The sequence below is a fragment of the Delphinus delphis genome, chromosome X (genome assembly GCF_949987515.2).
Source record: "Delphinus delphis chromosome X, mDelDel1.2, whole genome shotgun sequence".
Taxonomy (NCBI): Eukaryota; Metazoa; Chordata; class Mammalia; order Artiodactyla; family Delphinidae; genus Delphinus; species Delphinus delphis.
In genome coordinates, this window is record NC_082704.1 from 35,137,388 (window position 1) to 35,157,198 (window position 19,811).

The 19,811-nt window shown below is 34.7% G+C and overlaps 1 protein-coding gene and 1 non-coding gene across 2 annotated transcripts in view; both read right to left on the reverse strand.

The window, feature by feature from the left end:
• Positions 1–19,811, reverse strand: part of COL4A5 (collagen type IV alpha 5 chain) — a 217,903-nt gene that overhangs the window by 17,226 nt on the left and 180,866 nt on the right. The window contains exons 37-41 of the mRNA XM_060002285.1: positions 13,209–13,335; positions 10,364–10,444; positions 9,617–9,715; positions 9,002–9,052; positions 7,513–7,698 (exon numbers count right to left, since the gene is read on the reverse strand). Coding sequence (XP_059858268.1) covers positions 7,513–7,698; positions 9,002–9,052; positions 9,617–9,715; positions 10,364–10,444; positions 13,209–13,335 — 544 coding nt within the window. The remainder of the gene's footprint in view (positions 1–7,512; positions 7,699–9,001; positions 9,053–9,616; positions 9,716–10,363; positions 10,445–13,208; positions 13,336–19,811) is intronic.
• On the reverse strand, positions 16,816–17,026 carry LOC132419064 (small nucleolar RNA U3). Its single transcript, XR_009518080.1, has one exon. It is a non-coding gene; the product is annotated as a small nucleolar RNA U3 (small nucleolar RNA).

Below are 19,811 nucleotides of genomic sequence, written 5' to 3' on the forward strand. Positions count from 1 at the left end.
TGAATTTAGAATACTGAGTTCATGCTTACAATATGCACAAAAGGTCTCATTTTTTATCCTATCCTTTCCAATACTCTTATGACCCAGAATCAATGGCTACAGGCTAACAAGGCAGCATGCTATAGGGATTATGAATGCCGGACTCTGGAGCTAGAATGCTGGGTTGGAATCCCAGCTCCATTAATCTTTAGCTGTTTGACCTCAATAAGTTTATTCACCATCTTAGCCTCAATTTCCTCTTCTTTAAAATGGAAATAAGAATAGTACCTACCTTATCAGGTTGTTCCAAGAATTAAATAAGATAATATATATAAACACAGTGCCTGGCACACAGTAAGAATTATTTAAGAAGTTTTAAACAATTATTATTATTACTAGTATTATCTTCATTATTGGTAAAACTGAAGGTAAGAACATATCTTTAAAATATAAACCTGTTTTTAATCTTTCAGCTATATCTATGTGATTTCATAATATAACAGTGTTCTATCTGTCACATGAGAAAGAGGAAGCAGGTTCACAACAGTACAACAATCATTTTATCTTTAAACAGTTTTAATCATATAGTCACCCTAGCCCAGCAACCAGACAGACACACTCAGAAATTCCCTTCCCAATCATAAAGAAAGGGTTGGGGTACTTTGAACTTAAACAAACAAATTAAAAACAACTTCTGAGTTCAAACCCCTTGATAGGGTTTTCTAAGAAAAATTGTTAGTCTCATCCATATGTATAATTTGGACTAGAAATCAGGTAGCAAATCAGGTCATTAAGAGAAAAGTAAACTATCTGTGAATCAGCCTAACAATGACTAGGGTAAGAGTAAGAGGAAGAAGAAAAGGAACATTTTACACCCTGCTTCCCCAGTTTGAAAAGTAAACAGAACATTGTTATCATTTGGAAAAAAAGTAGGCATATTTTGGGCATTGCTCTGTTTGCAATTAAAAGGAAATTTGGGGAAATTTACATGTTATTAATTCAGACCTGTTGTTCTAGAGTCTCTCAAATTTAAATTACTGATTTGCTAATGATGCAAGATTTATTTTTAACAATACTCAGTAGTTACCCTCTTCCATTACTGAAAATAGCCATGAAAACACAGATCTGATCAATCTCAAGGAACAAAAATTCAAGAAAATAAAATCAATATACAGAGGTTACAAATGGGCCAGATGCCTGCCTGAATATCTTAATGCAGTCTTAAAAATAAGTGTATTTCCACTTAAAATTCAACATGTTTCTATGTATGAATTACCTATTATAAATAATTGAAACCACAAAGACCTAATGTCATTTCAAACTTGATTATAAACAAGTCACATTACCTTCACCAAAATGTTAAATACCAGAGCAGGTAGTATTTGAGGATAACAGCACTCTTCAATGACTTCTGAATTATAGCAAAAAAAGTGCATTTCTCTTGTCACACATACAAAGCATTAAAAAAAAAAAAAAAAAGAATTGACCAGTGAAGAGTCTAACCTTGAAAACCTGGGAAGATCAGAGTTCACCAAAGCCCAAAGATCGATGTTAGCAGTATCAGACATCACACAGTACAAAATAAGATTATGAGTTAGAAGTGGTTCACATTATAGCACAAGTTAAACAATAATCCTCTTTGCCAGCATTTCTTATACCTACAGCGTAATCAGTATGCAAACAGGACCCTACAGGAGTATAGAGAGCCAAATATTTTAAAATAGAGCTTATTCTAGAAAATAAGCTGCTAATTTTCATTAATGCAAAAAATGCAAAACTCTACTGAAGACATGTTAACACTGCTACAGTGGCTTTCCAAAAGTTAGCACCTTCAAAACATTAAAGTTGGAAAGGTAGTACCACTTCACTGATAGCCTTCTATTCCTCTGGGTAAAACTTTTGGGTAAAAGTTTATCTTGGCCTCTGCCATTCTTTAGTAAAAACATGAGGTGCAAATTTACTGGTGTGTGCAGGCTGCTCCAAGGAGCTACAGTTAAATTTAAAGGCCTTATTAGACAAATATACAAAGATCATAGGTGATCAAATAGAGAAATTAAAACACGAGTATACAGTGGCCATTACCAACTGTACTTCTGTTTGTCTTCTTTGAAAATCATTCCATGAAGCCAGATAGTGATTTTTAAAAATAATCCGTCAAGAGGCGTTCTTCTGTGCATTATTACTTGTAATAAGTTACTCAAAGACAAAAAGACAATATATGTTTGCTCACTATTGAGTTCGAATTTTCCAAAGATATGAAGACCATCAGTGAAGGGGCACTTCAAAATATTTTGGCATGCAATATCCCACCCCAAACCACAGAAAATATCACATTTACTTTATATTATTCAATGCACATATTAAAATAGGCTATTAACTATTAAAAGAAGGATCATTAAATAAAAAGATAAAAAGCCTACAAACAGGACAACCCTTGGTTAATGTTAATTGACTATAAACACAATTTCCTTTTCTTACAAGTCTTGTTATGATTTATAAGCACTGAGGTTAGCAGAGAGAATGAATTGTGCTAGAGCACTGAATCCTAGGAATCAGAAGACCTAGGATCTATTCTTGGCTCTACTACTTATATCTATGGGATTCTGGGTAATTCAATCTCTCTGAGCTTGTTTTCTCACCCACATAATGGGAATAGTGTTGTCTGCCCTAACCTCCTTCAGAGTTGTTTTAAAGATCAAATTCATTTAAAAAAATGTTGACCTGATATCTGCCATGTGAAAGATGCTACAGGGAACACAAAGATTAGCTAGACCCAAATTCTGCCTTCAAGGAGCTTATAATGAAAGTATGTTACATGATATAAATGGTGGTATGTCATATAAATATAAAACATTGCTATTACTACCTAGTGATAAAACTTTTAAAGCATTTGACGATTTGAAATTCAGGAGGCCAAAACTCAGTTTCTGTTTGTTTAAATGGTTTCTAAATCACATACAGCAAACTGACTCAAGACAACACTTTGAGCAGTCTGGCAACACAATTAGCTAGATAAATTAGAATTCCTACCAAAGATAATTCAGAGTTTGAGTAAAGACATTTTATATATGTGTTTGATATAGAAGGACCAAAACAAGAACTCTTAGAAAAATATGTCATTGAACTATATGATATTTCAGTCTGAGTAAGTAACAAGGAAAACTTCAGATCATATCATAGCAAAACTTCTAAGACTTTAATTTCTAAAAGGTAACATTTTAATGAGTTATATGCCAAGTCAATTTTGTACATGAGGCTCTCAATCCATTATTTCTCAAATGATCTAACAAAGTTTAGCTGAAAAACAAAATAAAACAAAAATCTCAAGTCTTGTATATACGTGGTAATAACTAAAGATAAGCTGATGAATTGACTGGTAAATTTTAAATCCAGTTTCCACTTAAGGTTGTAGTCTTCAACTGTTGCAAAGAAGAGAACGCTGCAGACACCAGATTCCAATAACTATGTAATTTAGAGTACATCTGGTAAATAAGTTGTCAAATCAGTTTTAAAGTAATGTGGCTACTTTCCTTTTTCTTCTTTGAATATATTCTAGTGCCTCAGAAGAAAACAATATTCTAGCTGACAGTAAAGTCTGGAAGTGATCAAGGCAGCAGACTTCTATGTAAGTCAGATAGGACAGGACTCAAAATTACTTCAAAGAATACCCTAGTCTTCTCTTTATCTTGGCAATAGTTAAATATCATGTGTTTGTCTTAAACTTTTTGATGACATCCATTTAGGAAAAACACAAGAAGCAGTTAGTAGGGGTTGATGGAGCTTTTGAGTTAACAGAAAACAAGAAAGCGAAGTCAAGGCCCAGTCTGCTATCTATAAGAGTCTCCTAAAATGGCAGAAGCAGCTTTGCTCCATCATTTATCATATTTATAACTAGAATAAGAGGCCAGATCATAAGCATCAAGCTATGTAACTGCCTTTGTGGAAAGATGATACATGTTACTAGTAGAACAGACACTTAACGGAGTACTGGAGAGCCCCAAGTCAGATTCCCAGCTATGCCAGTAACTAACAATATGACCTGGAGCAAGCTTATTAACCTCTTTGGGCCTTAGTTTCCTCATCTGTGACTAAACTTTAGACAGGTTTCTCTGAGCCCTCTTCTCAACTAGGCCTCACCCCTTGGGCCCTGGCCTTGGTCTGTTGAGTCCAGTTTTAGCAAGAATCCTGCTAAGTCAGTTTAGGGAGAGCCTCCCCACCCTTGATATCTGATCAAGTTCCTCATTGCTTATCCTGATGTGTAAGTCCTTGGACTGCCTTTAGCGAGAACTCTAACAGGCCAGTTTAGCAAGAATCTGCTTACCCTTGATGTCTCCTTTTAGTAATTTTTCATCCACTGACTCCTTCACTCTGCTAGTGGACTATAAATCTCCATTTGACTTTGTTGTACTCAGAGCTGAGCTCAGTCTCTCCTATTACAATAGTCTCTTCCCTAATTCAATAGTCTTGAATAAAACCTGTCTTGCTATCATCAACAAATGCCTTGTGAATACCTCTTTGACAAATGTAAAAATGAGGTCCTTCTAGATCGATAATCTATGGTTATATGAAATGATGGGTTTGTGGGGCAGTAATAAACCAGGGAATTGATTCACACAGAGATAGATGGCTTCCTAAAAAGAATCTTGAAAAATTATGAATTTTAAAATCATAAGAAGAGAAAATTTCCTGCCATTTCCAATAGCCAGAACTCAGGATTATACTTTTTCCCCTTTTAGTTCCTCCTTAGAAATTTGAAAAGGGCTATTTATCTTGAAAAATAATAAACACACTCAGATATTTGTGGTTCTTTTTACTCCTGATTAGGTGAACATCTTTTAATATGAATTAGCAGTTTTCCAATGGGCAGCTCTTGGTAACTTTTCTTGGGTGTGTACTTTTTATATGTATAGGATGAAAGTAAGATTAAGAGGTTTCTAGTCTGTGCTGGTTGCACTGACTTTTTTATTTACTCTGTGCCTATTAGTCCATTTACATAGCAGCAGAATTTAGAACTTTGTGACAAACCAAAATGTGAAGATGGGATGGTTTGAAAAATTACAAGAGGTATGGCTCATCAAGAATTGCATATTTGCAGGATCTGATAATACATATTATTGTTTAAAAAGAATGTCTTTTTGAAGAATATTTCATTTACATTAACAGATACGAGGCAAAAATAGGAAATACACTCTAAAGGTAAACGTAAAATAGTATACAATATACTTTTGAGTACTAAAAATTTTCAACTAAAAATGACACAAATATATGAATCTTAAAATGATAAATCAGTTTTCCTAATTAGGTAATTTTGAGTTATTCCAATAGACAGAAAAACTGGACTCTGCAAGTTCCTGACAACTTTCAGAGATAGATCAACATGTAAGAATTGAATTGGCATATATGCTCTTAAAATATATTCAAACACTTGAAAATATTAGGTACAGGTGTATATACACCTATATACACACATATACATACACTATATATGTGTATATAAATAATATACACATACATATATATATATATAAATATAAGAAAAGTTTCATACTTCATGCAGATACTACTTTGGAGTTAAGGAGCTAACCTGTAGGACCTGGATAGGGATCAAAGTTCACCAAGGCCCAATGTCATCATTAACAAAAAGGAAAAATATCAAAATTGTTAGAAATATCAAGAAACTAAAGCATTACACTAACTTCTTTCAAGTTAAACTTTAATTCAATAAAAGAATACTCTGCAGCTCATATTCATGCATCTGTATATAAACCAAACTATCACCACTTCACATCAACACTAAAATAAAAACAGCACATGTAACAAATTTTGAAAGACCAAAAATCATTTTGATAATAATTATTACTATGAGTGTAGACGACAACAATCAATTCTAAGAGCAATTGGGTTTAAAATTCCATTTTAATATGTAGTTTATGAACAAATCAAGGAGTCACAAATACTCGTCAGATGTGTGTTCTTTTCTGACTACTTTTGTTATTATTTCTTTTAGGAACAGTTATTATTATTATTATTATTTTTGCGGTACGTGGGCCTCTCACTGTTGTGGCCTCTCCCGTTGCGGGGCACAGGCTCCGGACGCACAGGCTCAGCGGCCATGGCTCATGGGCCCAGCCGCTCCGCGGCATGTGGGATCTTCCCAGACCGGGGCACGAACCTGTGTCCCCTGCATCGGCAGGCGGACTCTCAACCACTGCGCCACCAGGGAAGTCCGAAACAGTAATTTTTAAAGAACCTTTGTGACTGATGTCTTTATGTTGACATATTTCAGAGTAATGTTCAGCATTGAGCTCTATTACTAGTAAGAATAAGCAGCCACAGTGCTGATTAAAATACAAAAAATGATAATAGTTTGGTTTATTTGAATTATTGCATGCATAACCAAGCAAGATATTTGTGTCAATTCTTTACATTACATGCAAGAGAATTAACATGGCTGAGGAGCTTTTCACTGCTTTTCTTCAGTAGTAAACCGAAGTAAAACTTTAAATAACACTCTCTATAAACAGTCAAATCAGATCAGATAAAATCTAGTTTTGAAAATGATCTTCTGAACAAAGTACGTGATCCCATTTAATTCATGTTTTTGGAGCACACTGTATTAAAACTGACTGCAATCTCTTCAGAGTTTATGGAAATTTTCACTTTTAAATACATTTTAAAAATGGGTCAGAGACCTTCAAAGGATAAAAAGGCAATTGCTTTGTTTTTTTAATCTTACATTTCTCTTATTTTTAAAAAATCGATGAGGGCCAAGTTTTCAATAATTAGAAATATAAAAATTGAATATCAAGTCTCGAGAATGTATTAATAATCTATCTCCAGTGATTGAGCTCAGCGACATTAATTCAGGATGAAAATGAGCGTTTCCAAACTTACTAAAATGAAATGACACAGCACAAACACAAAATGAAAAGTGAACATTGGATGCAAAACTGAGACTACTAGAGCAGTTAACACAAGACAAATGAGGTATAGACATGAAGCTGGTATGAAGAGATCACTATTCAATTTAATCATGCTGTGATGTTGAAGATAAATTTGATTGCCTAGCTCCTAGAGAAGATAAAATTTCTTTATTGTGCTTGGTGACATTTGCTGATCATATGACAGAACCATAGCAACACTTTTGGTATGGACCACAAGCATCTATTGGGTGATCACTAAAATGATTTCTGTGATGACATGCTGAGAAGCTCACATTAAAAATGCAGATGACATTTTGCTGCCAGGTTATCAGTATAGCTTTATGTTTAATAAAGAGACTAATAAATCCACTATTTCCTTTTTTCCTCCAAGTTGGTATGTTTTAGTTCAACTTTAAATGATGAAACGCATTACTGAAAAGAATTATTAGATGCCATGGAAATGGATGGAGCTATGAATAAAATAAGCTCTTTCTTTTTAAGAAGTTCTTTGGATTATAGATTCAAAAGTCCTAAAGACTGAATAACCTACCAGCAAAATGAAATAAATGGACTAATAAATAGACCATTCCCCTACCACTCATGTACATACCTGGTCTCCCTGGAGGACCTTGGGGCCCAGGGTTGCCTTTAGGGCCTTCCAGAGCTGGACCTGGAGAACCAGGAGGGCCTGGGGGACCCTGCAGACCAGGGAAACCATGAAAGCCTGGTTCACCCTTTGGACCTGGAAGGCCAGGGTTTCCTGGAATGCCAGGTAATCCTCCATCACCCTTTTGACCTATGAAAGTGAAGTCATGTTAGAGAAGACATTAAATGATACTGAATATCAGGCTTGTCTGTAAGACTAAAGCTGCTCCCACTTACTAGAACAAGTAATGGAATTTACTAAGGTCATTTCTACCTCCTACCAAATCCCCAGCCCATCCAGAAAACCCATACTGTTATTTCTATGTATAGAAATATAGAAACAATAATAACTTGCATCCTAAAAGATATCCTTTGTATTAGGACACACAGCAATGATCACATGACCAGTAGTTATGAGAAAAAAGGAGAAAAAATAGAAAAGTATAAAATATCTGCAACAATAGGTTAGAGATAGCTGGAGGAAATTCCTAACACAAATGTTTTGAGACTAATTTTTGAGACCATTGGAAGATATGGATCTTCAACGGTTGCTGTGTGTCCCCAAAGACCATTCTATCCAAGATTTAGAAACACAATCTAGATGAACTCTTTTCAACACCTTTTCTACACCACCGACATGCTTGAGAGCAATAAAACAGTCGCAGATTAGACTAATAATTTTTATGTTGGATTCATGAAAAAAATACAGGAATTTCTAAGAGATCTATGTGTGGTTTGAAAAAAGCCTCCATAGAATAGCCAATGGTCATTTCAGAACATAAACATACATATCTGTACACACATTCAGTCATTTAATTGACTACTTGGTGCTTACAATAATAGTAAGAACAAATGAGGCAAGGTAGATGTGTGTGCACACCTACCCATCCAAAATGCAAGATGTAAATTAAGATGGAGTTTTCAATAGACATTTTTATTATTGGTACATATTTCTACAGTTTTCTTATATTACCTTGGTTTTGGTTTCCATGGGGAGAAAAAAGTGTTTTTCTTCTGGCTAAAAGGGTTTTTAAAAACTTAGTGAAATCTACCTCTTCGTACAATTTTGCTTTCTTTTTTTAAAAATTTTAACATCTTTATTGGAGTATAATTGCCTTACAATGTTGTGTTAGTTTCTGCTGTATAACAAAGTGAATCAGCTATATGTATACATATATCCCCATATCCCCTCCCTTTTGCGTCTCCCTCCCACCCTCCCTATCCCACTCCTAACACTTATTTATGAGGTTAATGAAGAGATATCTATATGTAAATGTTCTTAATGGTGCATTTTTTATAGTACAACTCTTTATACTAAGTTGCTAATTAAGAAATGCTTTAAGATGTAACTCTAGCTTTGAGTTGTCTGGGGTTGTATGTGGAGATGAATAAGTAAGTGTACTGGAGAATATTATATTTTATGGACTGATATAGCATGCTTCATTAAAGTTTACCAGAAAGTCCTGGAAGTCCAGGGGGTCCTGGGATTCCAAAGCCTGGTTGACCTGTTAGAGCATAAACCAAAAATTCTCAAATAGATAATAATAACTGAAACAAGGACAAACTATTTTTGGATCATTTAGGTTTTTCGTAAGTGCTGCAATGTATATTATGTGAAACATGAAGACATTTCCAACATGGAACTACAATTCTAACATGAGAAAACCATATAAACTTATATTCTATTTGTGATGAGTGTTATCTTTAAAAACTCATGTCATATGAATATATGTGTATATATATAAATGGAATAGAGATTGCATAGTGAAAGGAGGTCATCCAGAGAAGTTGACTTCTTGATGACAAGAAGTTGTCCAGGTAGCTTCCTGACATGAAAAATTGAACAAGAAAGGATATGGAGTTTTTCATAAGAGGGAGGCAACTTTATCGATAAATGTGAGGTAATATTCGCAGGACGGAGTGGAAGAAGGTAATTAGGAAGGGAAAAAGTATGTGGTAGCTTAGAGGGTAAGAAAGAAGATACAATTTCACTATGGGTAAAAAAGGGCAAAAGTTAAAGTAGACAAGGAAGAAATTAGAAAATTAAGGACAATAAAAAAATATAGCACCTGGTTCACCCTTCTGTCCAGCTGGTCCAGGAATACCATCTTGACCTGGTTTGCCTTTTTCACCTGGAGGCCCTGGTGGCCCAGGACGACCTCCACCACCTAAAGAACAGAGTACAGCAGGTTACACCTATCTTCCTAATTCCCTTTTCCTTACATATCCCCAATTCTTTCCATTTTGGCTTCAAATAGTTCTACCCAAAAGACACAAAGTGTCTCTGGGACACTCCTTTTAAATCATGAAATCTTGTGGAAAAGAAATACAGGATAATTTGAGAATAAGGAACTGCTTTATCATTCATTCAGTATTCAAAACATTTCACTTTCTCATTTTAATCTACCTTTAGAATATATAAGAAAGCAAGATGTGCATGTGTCCGGGGATGGAAGTGGGGTGAATTATAGGCCTTGTATGGGGCCAAAGGAAGTGATTTGCTTTAGAATTCAGTAAACAAAGAAAACTACACCTTGCCATTCTAAAATAATCAGAGTGTCTACCTACTATTATAGGATACTTGAAATAACTCTCCTTGGAAAAAGTGAGCCCCCCAAATAAGGTCCCATAATAATAATTTTAAGCAACTTTTATTAAGAATTGCTCACTTCGTACCTAACAGGTAGTATTAAGTGAATGATCACCATGTTTCTTTGTCTTGAAAATGTTCACAGCTCCCAGAAATGATCTGACTTTCCAAAAATGAATAAAGCCTTAGTTTACCAGAACAGCAAACCCTTATTTTTCATTCTTACCTACAGGACCAGGTTCTCCTGGAAGGCCAGGGTTCCCAGGAGGACCATTAATACCTTTTGGTCCAGGAAGGCCTGGGGTTCCTAGAGTAAAGAGCTCAATTTAATGATAAAAGAAAAACCACACTGCTTTGAGAGCTACAATTCAAATTTACAATTTAGAGTGTTAGCATAGAAACAGTGAAGAATAGAAAGAAAACCCAAAAAGATGCTGGTGTTTGCTTGATGATTTAAGAATAATTTTAAGTTTTAAATTGATTTATCCAGAGGTTGACATTATTTTATATTCATAATAAAAACAATTATCACATATTATACTGGTAGAATTAATTGGTAGGATTCCATTGTATGGATATACCAAATTTTTAAGAATCCATTCATTTCTTGTTGGACATTTGGGTTGTTGTCAGGTTTTAGCTATCATGAATATCTATTCTATTTATGGAAACCTGGTCTACTTAGCTATTATGAGTAATGCTGCTATGAATAACTCTGTGCTGGTATTTTTGTAGACATAAGTCTTAATTTATCTTGGGTAAATACTTGGATAGGAGTGAAACTGCTGAGTCACAGAATAGGTATATGCTGTGATTTATAAACAAACAAACAACAATATTTGGGAATTCCAGTTGCTCCAGATCCTTGTACAACATATCGTGATACCAGTTGTTTTAATAATAGCCATTCTAGTAGAAATGTAGTGCTACCTCATTGTGGTTTTAATTTGCATTTCTTTGATAGCTAACGATATTGATCGCTTTTGCACGTGTTTATTGAACATCCGTGAACCTTCTTTTGTGAAATGTACGTTCCAAGTCTTCGGCATTTAGAAAAGTGGATTGCATGTCTTGTTATTATTAAGTTGTAGAAGTTCTTTATATATCCCAGATATCAGTCATTTATGAGATACATGTTTTGCAAGTGTCTTCTCCTAGTCTGTAGCTTCCTTATTCATTTTCTTAATGGTGTCTTTCGATGAGCAGAAGAAAAGAACTCAGTTTCTTTAAAATAAAAAAAGAGTGTGGAGCAATTGGACATCTGTGTGAAAAAAAATGAACCTTGACCCCAATCACACCATAAAACTATTCTTCTTCGAGACAGACCATAAACCTAAATATAAAACCTTAAACCTTAAACATTGAAAGTTACAGAAAAAATTAGAATATTTCCATAAACCTGAGTAGGCAAATATTTCTTTAATAGGACACAAAAGCACTAACCATGAAAGAAGAGTAAGAAAGGACTTTATTAACATCACATGACAGCATTAAGAGAGTGAAAGGCAAATTTGAGACAGAAAGAATCTATTTGTAATACATATCCAGAATATATAAAGAACTGCTCTGAATAATAAGAAAAAAGGCAAACAACTCATTAAATAAGAGCAAAAAAACTTGGAGCAGGTACTTCATAAAGATGCCAAATGGCCAATAAGTATATGAAAAGGTGTTTAACATTGTCATTCATTAGGAAAAGGTACATTAAAACTTCATTGAAATACCTCTATATAACCACAAGAATTGCTAAAATTAAAAAGACTGACAATATCAAGTGAGGTGAGGATACAGGCAACTGGACATTTCACAACACAAAGTACTAACTACTATATGATTATGGCAAGCCACCAGGAGCCACCCATGGACATTCATACATTGCAGGTGGGACTGTAATGTATAAAATCACTTTGGAAAACTGGCACCATCTACTAAAGTTAAATGTACACCTACCCTCTGATTCAGTAATTCTACCACTAAGTTTTTGTGTGAGAGAAATGAGTACACGTGTCCCGCAAAAGACGTGTCAAAGAATGTTAATAGCATCTTTTTCCTTAATAGTCCCAAACTGGAAACAACCCAAAAGTCCATCAAGAAGAGAATGGGTAATTGATTATGGTTTATTTCTTCAATGGAATATTATGGAGCAATGATAAAAAAAAAAGCACAAAACCTGCTGACTGGCAACAAGATAAATGAATCTTACATTCATAGTGATGAGTGAAAGAAGCTAGACACAAAGATATATACTGTATCATTCCATTTATGTGAATTTCAAAAACAGGTAAAATTAACTGGTGGTGATAGAAGTCATAGTAGTGGTTACCTGGGGAAGGGGGGTGTCACTGTGAAGGGGCATAGGTAAACTTCATGGGGTAAGGGAACTGTTTTATACCTTGATGTGTGTGGTGCGTACATGGATATATATATATATATATATATAAAATGTAAAAACTCATTTATTGTCTTGTACATTTTACTGTATGCTATACTTTAATAAAAAGGTGAAGGAAAAGATAACCAAAGGCCCAATGCATCCATGCCACTGTGCATCCAAAAAACAAACAAACAAACAAAAATACAAGCGTAAACAGAGCAGGTACTATAACAATTGAGTTCAGACCACCTACTTGACTACAGCGCTTAAGTCCCTTTGCTTGCATGACTCAGTCCTTATCATTTGAATGAACTGCATGATTGTTCTACCAACAGCTACCCACCTGTGCCTGAGTACAACATTCTAAGGGAATCAGCAGCAGGCTAGGGCTTAGCAGTGTACATTATCACCTAGCAAACTAGTAAGGCCTCTTAGTTGACTTGTGGCTAGCAGTCAAAGACTCAAAAGTGCTCTCTGCCCACAGGATATTGTCCTGCTGAGTTGGTAATGCCCATTTTCATTTTATACAGAAAGAAATTTCGGCAAAAATGTTAAAGAGCTAGTTCGAGATTGCTTTGCTGGTCCATAGCTAATTGAGAAATAGAACAGAAGTCTGTCAATTAAGAAGTTGCTTTGTGACACGGGTTAGAGTAGATAAGAAAGGAGAGAAGGAAGCATTTAAGAAAAGTAATATTACCAGGGAATCCAGGAAGGCCTGGTTGTCCTTTTGCTCCAGGGCTCCCCGGTAATCCAGGCAAACCAGTATCTCCCATAGCACCTTTGATACCAGGGTTCCCTGGGTATCCCGGCAGACCAGGTTCACCCTAAAAACATGAATAGAAAGATAAAACTGAAGTCTCTACATGACTTAGATTTTATAACAACATAAAATTATTCATAGAGCTTCTACTGTATGTCAGGCACTCTACTAAGTGCTTTACATAAATTTCTTCATTTAATCATCACAACAGCCCTTGGGGTTAGGCTTTATCATCTCCATTTATAAATGAGAAAACTGAATCTTGGAGAACTCAAGTGCCTAAGGTCTCTGGTAAGTAGCAGAACTGGGATTTGAACCAAGATCTGTCAGACTCCAGAGCTCATGCTATTCCCATGATATGCAGATGCATTATTCTCATTAATCCTAACTCTGTAAGAAAGATACTATTATTATCCCCATTTGATGGTAATGCAGCTAATAAGTGGTAGAATCTGAGTTTGCGTCCAGGCAGTTTGATTTCAGAACCTGTGATCATCATCCCTAGTATACTACAATGAAATTCATGGCTTACAATAAGCATGTCAAATAATAATTACAGTAGGTTCTACTGTAAAAGGGAAATTTCATCTTAACATGAAGAAGTCTATCAGTTCTTCAGTGGACATCTCAAATCCCATTTCCTCCATGAAGACTTCCAGGACAGAAAGCCTACCCTAAAAATTTAGGGTAGGTTCTTACTCCATTATGTTTATAATGCTTTCACATATGCATGTCTTGACTCTTCAATTACACTGAAAACTTCTTTGGGGTCAGAGATAATTCATATATAAGCACTTTTGCTCAACGAACATTTGCATTGTTTTCTTCTAATAAAACCTTAGAAGAATTCATACCCACTTTCACGATTAAAACAAGTTTTTCCCAACAACAATGAGAATATATGTCATAACACTAAATCTACCACAGTGTTCACTGCTCTGCTCATGAGGACCATGACCTGTCCAACAAAGTGTTCAACATCACCTGCTGAATACTTTCTTTTTCATTTAGTGCTTATGCTTGTCTAGGTGAGTAAGATCATATATTTGTGACTCAAGTGTTTCCACACTATGGTAAAAGCTTTTTAAACTAATGACTTTTCTCCTTACTTCCCTTTCTTAAAAAACAATTAACAATCTTGTGCTTGGAATATATGTATTTCTGTCTGAACCATTATAAATCAAATATCTAGCATATTTTTACACACATAATAGGTATACAATTGAATTTTGGATTGAACTGGTTCCAGCTTACGTACTTACAAAGAAAAGCTTTGAATAAACTATCATAATTCTTCTTGTTATTGATGAACCAATGACATATATCAAAATTTAAAAAAACAAGAAGAAAATTCTATTATTCTGCTAATGGTAAACATGAAATGCAGTAGATAAACTTCTGATTATTTATAATGAAGTATTTTAAATTCTACAAATAACCCCAAATTGTAATTTTGACCAGTTCTTGTTCCCTGATACAGTTCTTCTTACCACTGTATGGCCCTACTCCTTCAAACCAAGTGAACTGTAAAAAAGAAAGTAAATTTTCACTAGGACTTCTGAAAAGTACTACAATTTGCTAGTTTAAGTTTCACCTAAACTTTTATTATTCATACACTTGCAGAAAAAATAATGAGCTTCTAAAAAGATAAGCAAGAAGATAATGAAAAAGAGTACTCAGAAAATCAACAACCTGGCCAAGAATCCTATAAATCACTCTGAGAAGGGAAAATTCTAGTCTACTAATACTCTCAGCAAAAGCTAGGCAAGACTTAAACCACACTTATCCATACACTTAAAGCACAAATATCTATATTTATTCTAATGTCAAGCTTTGATATAATTCTTTTTTAAATTTAGATATAATTGACATATTAGTTTCAGGTGTACAACATAATGATTCAATATGTGCATATACTGTGAAACGATCACCATAGTAAGTCTAGTTAGTATCCATCACCATACAGTTATAAAATTTTTGTTCTTGTGAGGAAAAGTTTTAAGCAATTTTCAATATACAATATAATTTATTAACTATAGTCACCATGCAGTATATTACATCCCCATGACTTATTTAACTTATTGCTAGAAGTTTGTACTTTTTAACCCCCTTCACCTATTTCACTCACCCCCACCCTCCCCTGCCTCTGGCAACTACCAATATATTCTCTATATCCATGAGCTTGGTTTTTGTTTGTTTTATTGTTTTGATTTTATTTGTTTTTAGATTCCACATATAAATGACATCACATGGTATCTGTTTGACTTATTTCACTTAGCGTAATACCCTCAAGGTCCATCTATGTTATGACAAATGGCAAGGTTTCATTCTTTTTTACACACCACTTCTTTATCCATTCATCCATCAGTGGACATTTAGGTTGCTTAGCCACTGTAAATAATGCTGCAAGAAACATGGGGGTGCATATATCTTTTCCAGTTAGTGCTTTCATTTTCTTTGGATAAATACCCAGAAGGGGAACTGCTGGATCATATGGTAGTTCTATTTTTAATTTTTTGAGGAACCTGGATACTGTTTACAGTCCCAGAAACAGTGTGCAAGAGTTCCTTCTGTCCACATCTTTGCCAACACTTGTTATTTTTTGTTTTTTTGATAATAGCCATTCAAAAAGGTGTGAGGTGATATCTCATTATTTTGATTTGCATTTTCCTGATGATTAGTTGTATTGAGAACCTTTTCATCTACCTATTGGCCATAGGTATGTCTTTTTTGGAAAAATGTCTATTCAGATTCTCTGCTCATTTTTGTGTGTGTGTGTGCGGTACGTGGGCCTCTCACTGTTGTGGCCTCTCCCGTTGCAGAGCACAGGCTCCAGACACGCAGGCTCAGCAGCCATGCGTGGCATGTGGGATCTTCCCGGACCGGGGCACGAACCCACGTCCCCTGCATCGGCAGGCGGACTCTCAACCACTGCGCCACCAGGGAAGCCCCTCTGCTCATTTTTTAATCAGATTGATTTTTTTGTTATTGAGTTGAATGAGTTCTTTATATATTTTAGATATTAACTCCTAATCAGATATATGATTTGCAAATATTTTCTCCCATTTAGTAGGCTACCTTTTCATTTTGTTGGTTTCCTTTCCTGTGCAGAAGTATTTTAGTTTGATGTAGTCCCACTAGTTTATTTTTTTGTTTTTGTTGCCTTTGCTTTGGAGTCCAATTCAAAAACTCATTGCCAAGACCAATGTCAAGGAGTTTACCACTTGTGTTTTCTTTTAGGAGTTTTATGGTCTCAGGTCTTATGTTCAAATTTTTGATCCACTCTGCGTTGATTATTGTGTATGGTGTTAAGATAGTGGTCCAGTTTCAATTTTTTTGCATGTGGCTGTCCAATTTTCCCAACACCATTTATTAAAGAGACTGTCCCTTCCCCACTGTATAGTTTTGGCTTCTGTGTTATAAATTAACTGACCATACATGCTTAAGTTTATTTCTAGGATCTCTATTTTGCTCCATTGATCTATGTGTCTGTTTTTGTGTGAATACCATCTTGGTTTTTTTTTGTTTTTGTTTTTGTTTTTTAACTCTGACAGCGTTCTCTCCCTCTTACTCTCCCAAAGGAAGAGAAGAACAATCATCAGTGGCTAGTGGCAGTTGCAGAAGTAACACCAAGAGCTGACTTCACACTCAGGAGAGAACGCTGCACCTCCTTCTCGTGGTTTCGGGTGCTCTAGGCGTTCATAAAAACTTCTCTAGTAACAAACTATACAAATGATCCCTGAAAATATAGTCTTCATACTTTTTTGATTACTATAGCTTTGAAATATAGTTTCAAATCAAGGAGTGTGATGCCTCCAGCTTTGTCCTTTTTTCTATTGCATCAGCTATTTGAGGTCTTTTATGGTTCCATACAAATTTTAGGATTGTTTGTTCTATTTTCTGAAAAAATGACACTGGAATTTTATAGGGATTGCACTGAATCTACAGATTGCTTTGGTAGAATGGACATTTTAACAATATTAATTCTTCCAATCCATGAGCATGGAATATCCTTCCTTTTATCTGTGTCTTCTACAATTTCTTTCATCAACATCTTACAGCTTTCAGTGTGCAAGTCCCTTGGTTAAATTTATTCCTAGATATTTTCTTCTTTTTGATGCAATTGTGAATGGAATGGTTTTCTTAATTTTTCTTTCTGCTAGTTCATTATTAGTGTATAGAAACACAACACATTTTTTAATATTGATTTGGTATCCTGCAGATTGACTGAATTTGTTTATTAGTCCTAACAGTTTTTTGGTGTTGTCTTTAGGGTTTTAAAAATATATAATATCATGTCATTTGCAAACAAGTTTTACTTCTTCCCTTCCGATTTGATTGTTTTTTTCTTTCTTTTCCTTGCTTAATTGCTTTGGCTAGGACTTCTAATGCTATGTTGAATAAAAGTGACAAGGGTGGGCATCCTTGCTTGTTCTTAATCTTAAAAGAAAAGCTTTCAGCTTTTCACCATTGAGTATGACGCTAGCTGTGGGATTATCATGTATCGCCTTTATTACGTTGAGGTATGTTCCCTCTATGCCCACTTTGTTGAGAGTTTTATCATATGTGGGTATTGAATTTTGTCAAATGCGTTTCTGCATCTATTGTGACGATCATATGATTTTTACCCTTCATTTTGCTAATGTGGTGTATAATATTGTTTGATTTGCAGATGTTAAGCCATCCTTGCACCTCTGGAAAATTCCCCTTGATCATGGTGTATGATCCTTTTAAAGTATTTGAGTTTGGTTTGCTAATATTTTATTGAGGATTTTTTCATCTGTGTTTATCAGTGATATTGGCTGTAATTTTCTCTTCTTGTGGCATCCTCGTCTGGTTTTGGTATCAGGGTAATGCTCACCTCATAAAATGAATTTTGAAGTATTCCTTTCTCTTCTATTTTTTTGGGAGAATTTGAGAAGGATTGGTATTAATTCTTCTTTAAATGTTTGATAGAACTTACCAATGAAGCTGTTTGGTTCTAGACTTTTATTTTTTGGGAGATTTGATATAACTGAAAATGGAATATATCATCCCTAATGAGTCAAATTTAACATTGTGAAACTACCTAACAAATACAGTAACACTGTAAGACTAAAATGCTTTTTAACAAGCCTGAAACTAGAACTGCTTTCAAGGTCACTGTGCTGTATAACAGGCACTCCACGTAGAAAAAGGAGTCAAGTTGATACCTATTTTGCTGTTAAAATCCAAATTGGTTATCTAAGAGTATTTGGATCATAGTCATTCTCTACTATCTCTTAATAACAGAATCTCGTTTCCATTCCATGCTATAACCTAAGACCTGGAATAAAATATGAGGCTGACCTCAATATACAGAATAGAAGACATCAAAGTTGGTGAAAAAGCTAACACTGCTATTGTGTTCCACTGTAAAACTGAAGAAGCACTGCCAGTAGAAAAAAAAAACACAGGACAATGAGTTGAAAATATCTGGTGAGAAAGGGTAAAAACCATACCCTGTTTTATGGCAAGAAGAGTATTGCAATAGTAGTCCAATCAGTTGGAAGTTGTGGTTCTCACATAATTATTAAATTTTTTTACAGTTCAATTTATATTTGGAGATTAAAGACACCATGAACCAAGCCATATATAGGTTCTTCTTTAGTTAGGAAATATTAACAATAGGGATTTAAGGAGTGGATGCAGAGATACTCTTATTTAACATTTTACTAAATGATATAGGAAAGGGAGTATAAAATAAGATCTTCAAGTTTGCATGCTACTTTCCTCTCCCAGGTAGTGAAATTTTAAGCTAACAGGGACACATTGATAAATAAAGGCTCAAAGCTGCCTGAGCAGGCCAAAACACGGTACATGGGATTCAATGAGTATGTGTAAGGTGATGAACTTAGAGAAAAGGCGATGAACTTAGAGAAAAATAATATGAACTAAGTTTATAAAATAATGAACCCTATGGTATCCTTTACCACCCAAGGAAGATACTACCTTAGTTGCTATAAGTCTATTCAGAAAATCTATTCTTTATAATTCAGTCTTGGTAAATTTTGTGTTTTTAGGAATTTGTCCATTTCAAAGTTATCCAATTTGTTGTTGTACACTTGTTCATAGTATCCTCATAATCCTTTTTATTTCTGTAAAATTGGTGGTGATGTACCCTCTTTCATTTCTAATTTTAGAAATTTGAGTCTTCTCTCTTTTTCTCTTAGCCAACCTAGCTAAAGGTTTTTCAATTTTGTTCATCTTTTCAAAAGAACCAACTCTTGGTTTTACTGATTTTCTCTATTATTTTAAATCTCTACTGTATTTATTGCTGTTTTAATCTTTATTATTTCCTTCCTTCTGCCAGCTTTGGGTTGAGTTTGTTCTTCTTTTTCTAGTTCCTGAAGGTATGAAGGTAAATTGTTGACTTAGGATCTTTCTTCTTTAATGCAAGCATTTACACTATAAATTTCCCTCTTAGCATTGCTTTTGCTGGATCCTATAAGTTTTGGTATGTTGTGTTTTCTTTTCCACTTGTCTCAAGATATCTTCTAATTTCCCTTGTGTCCTCATCTT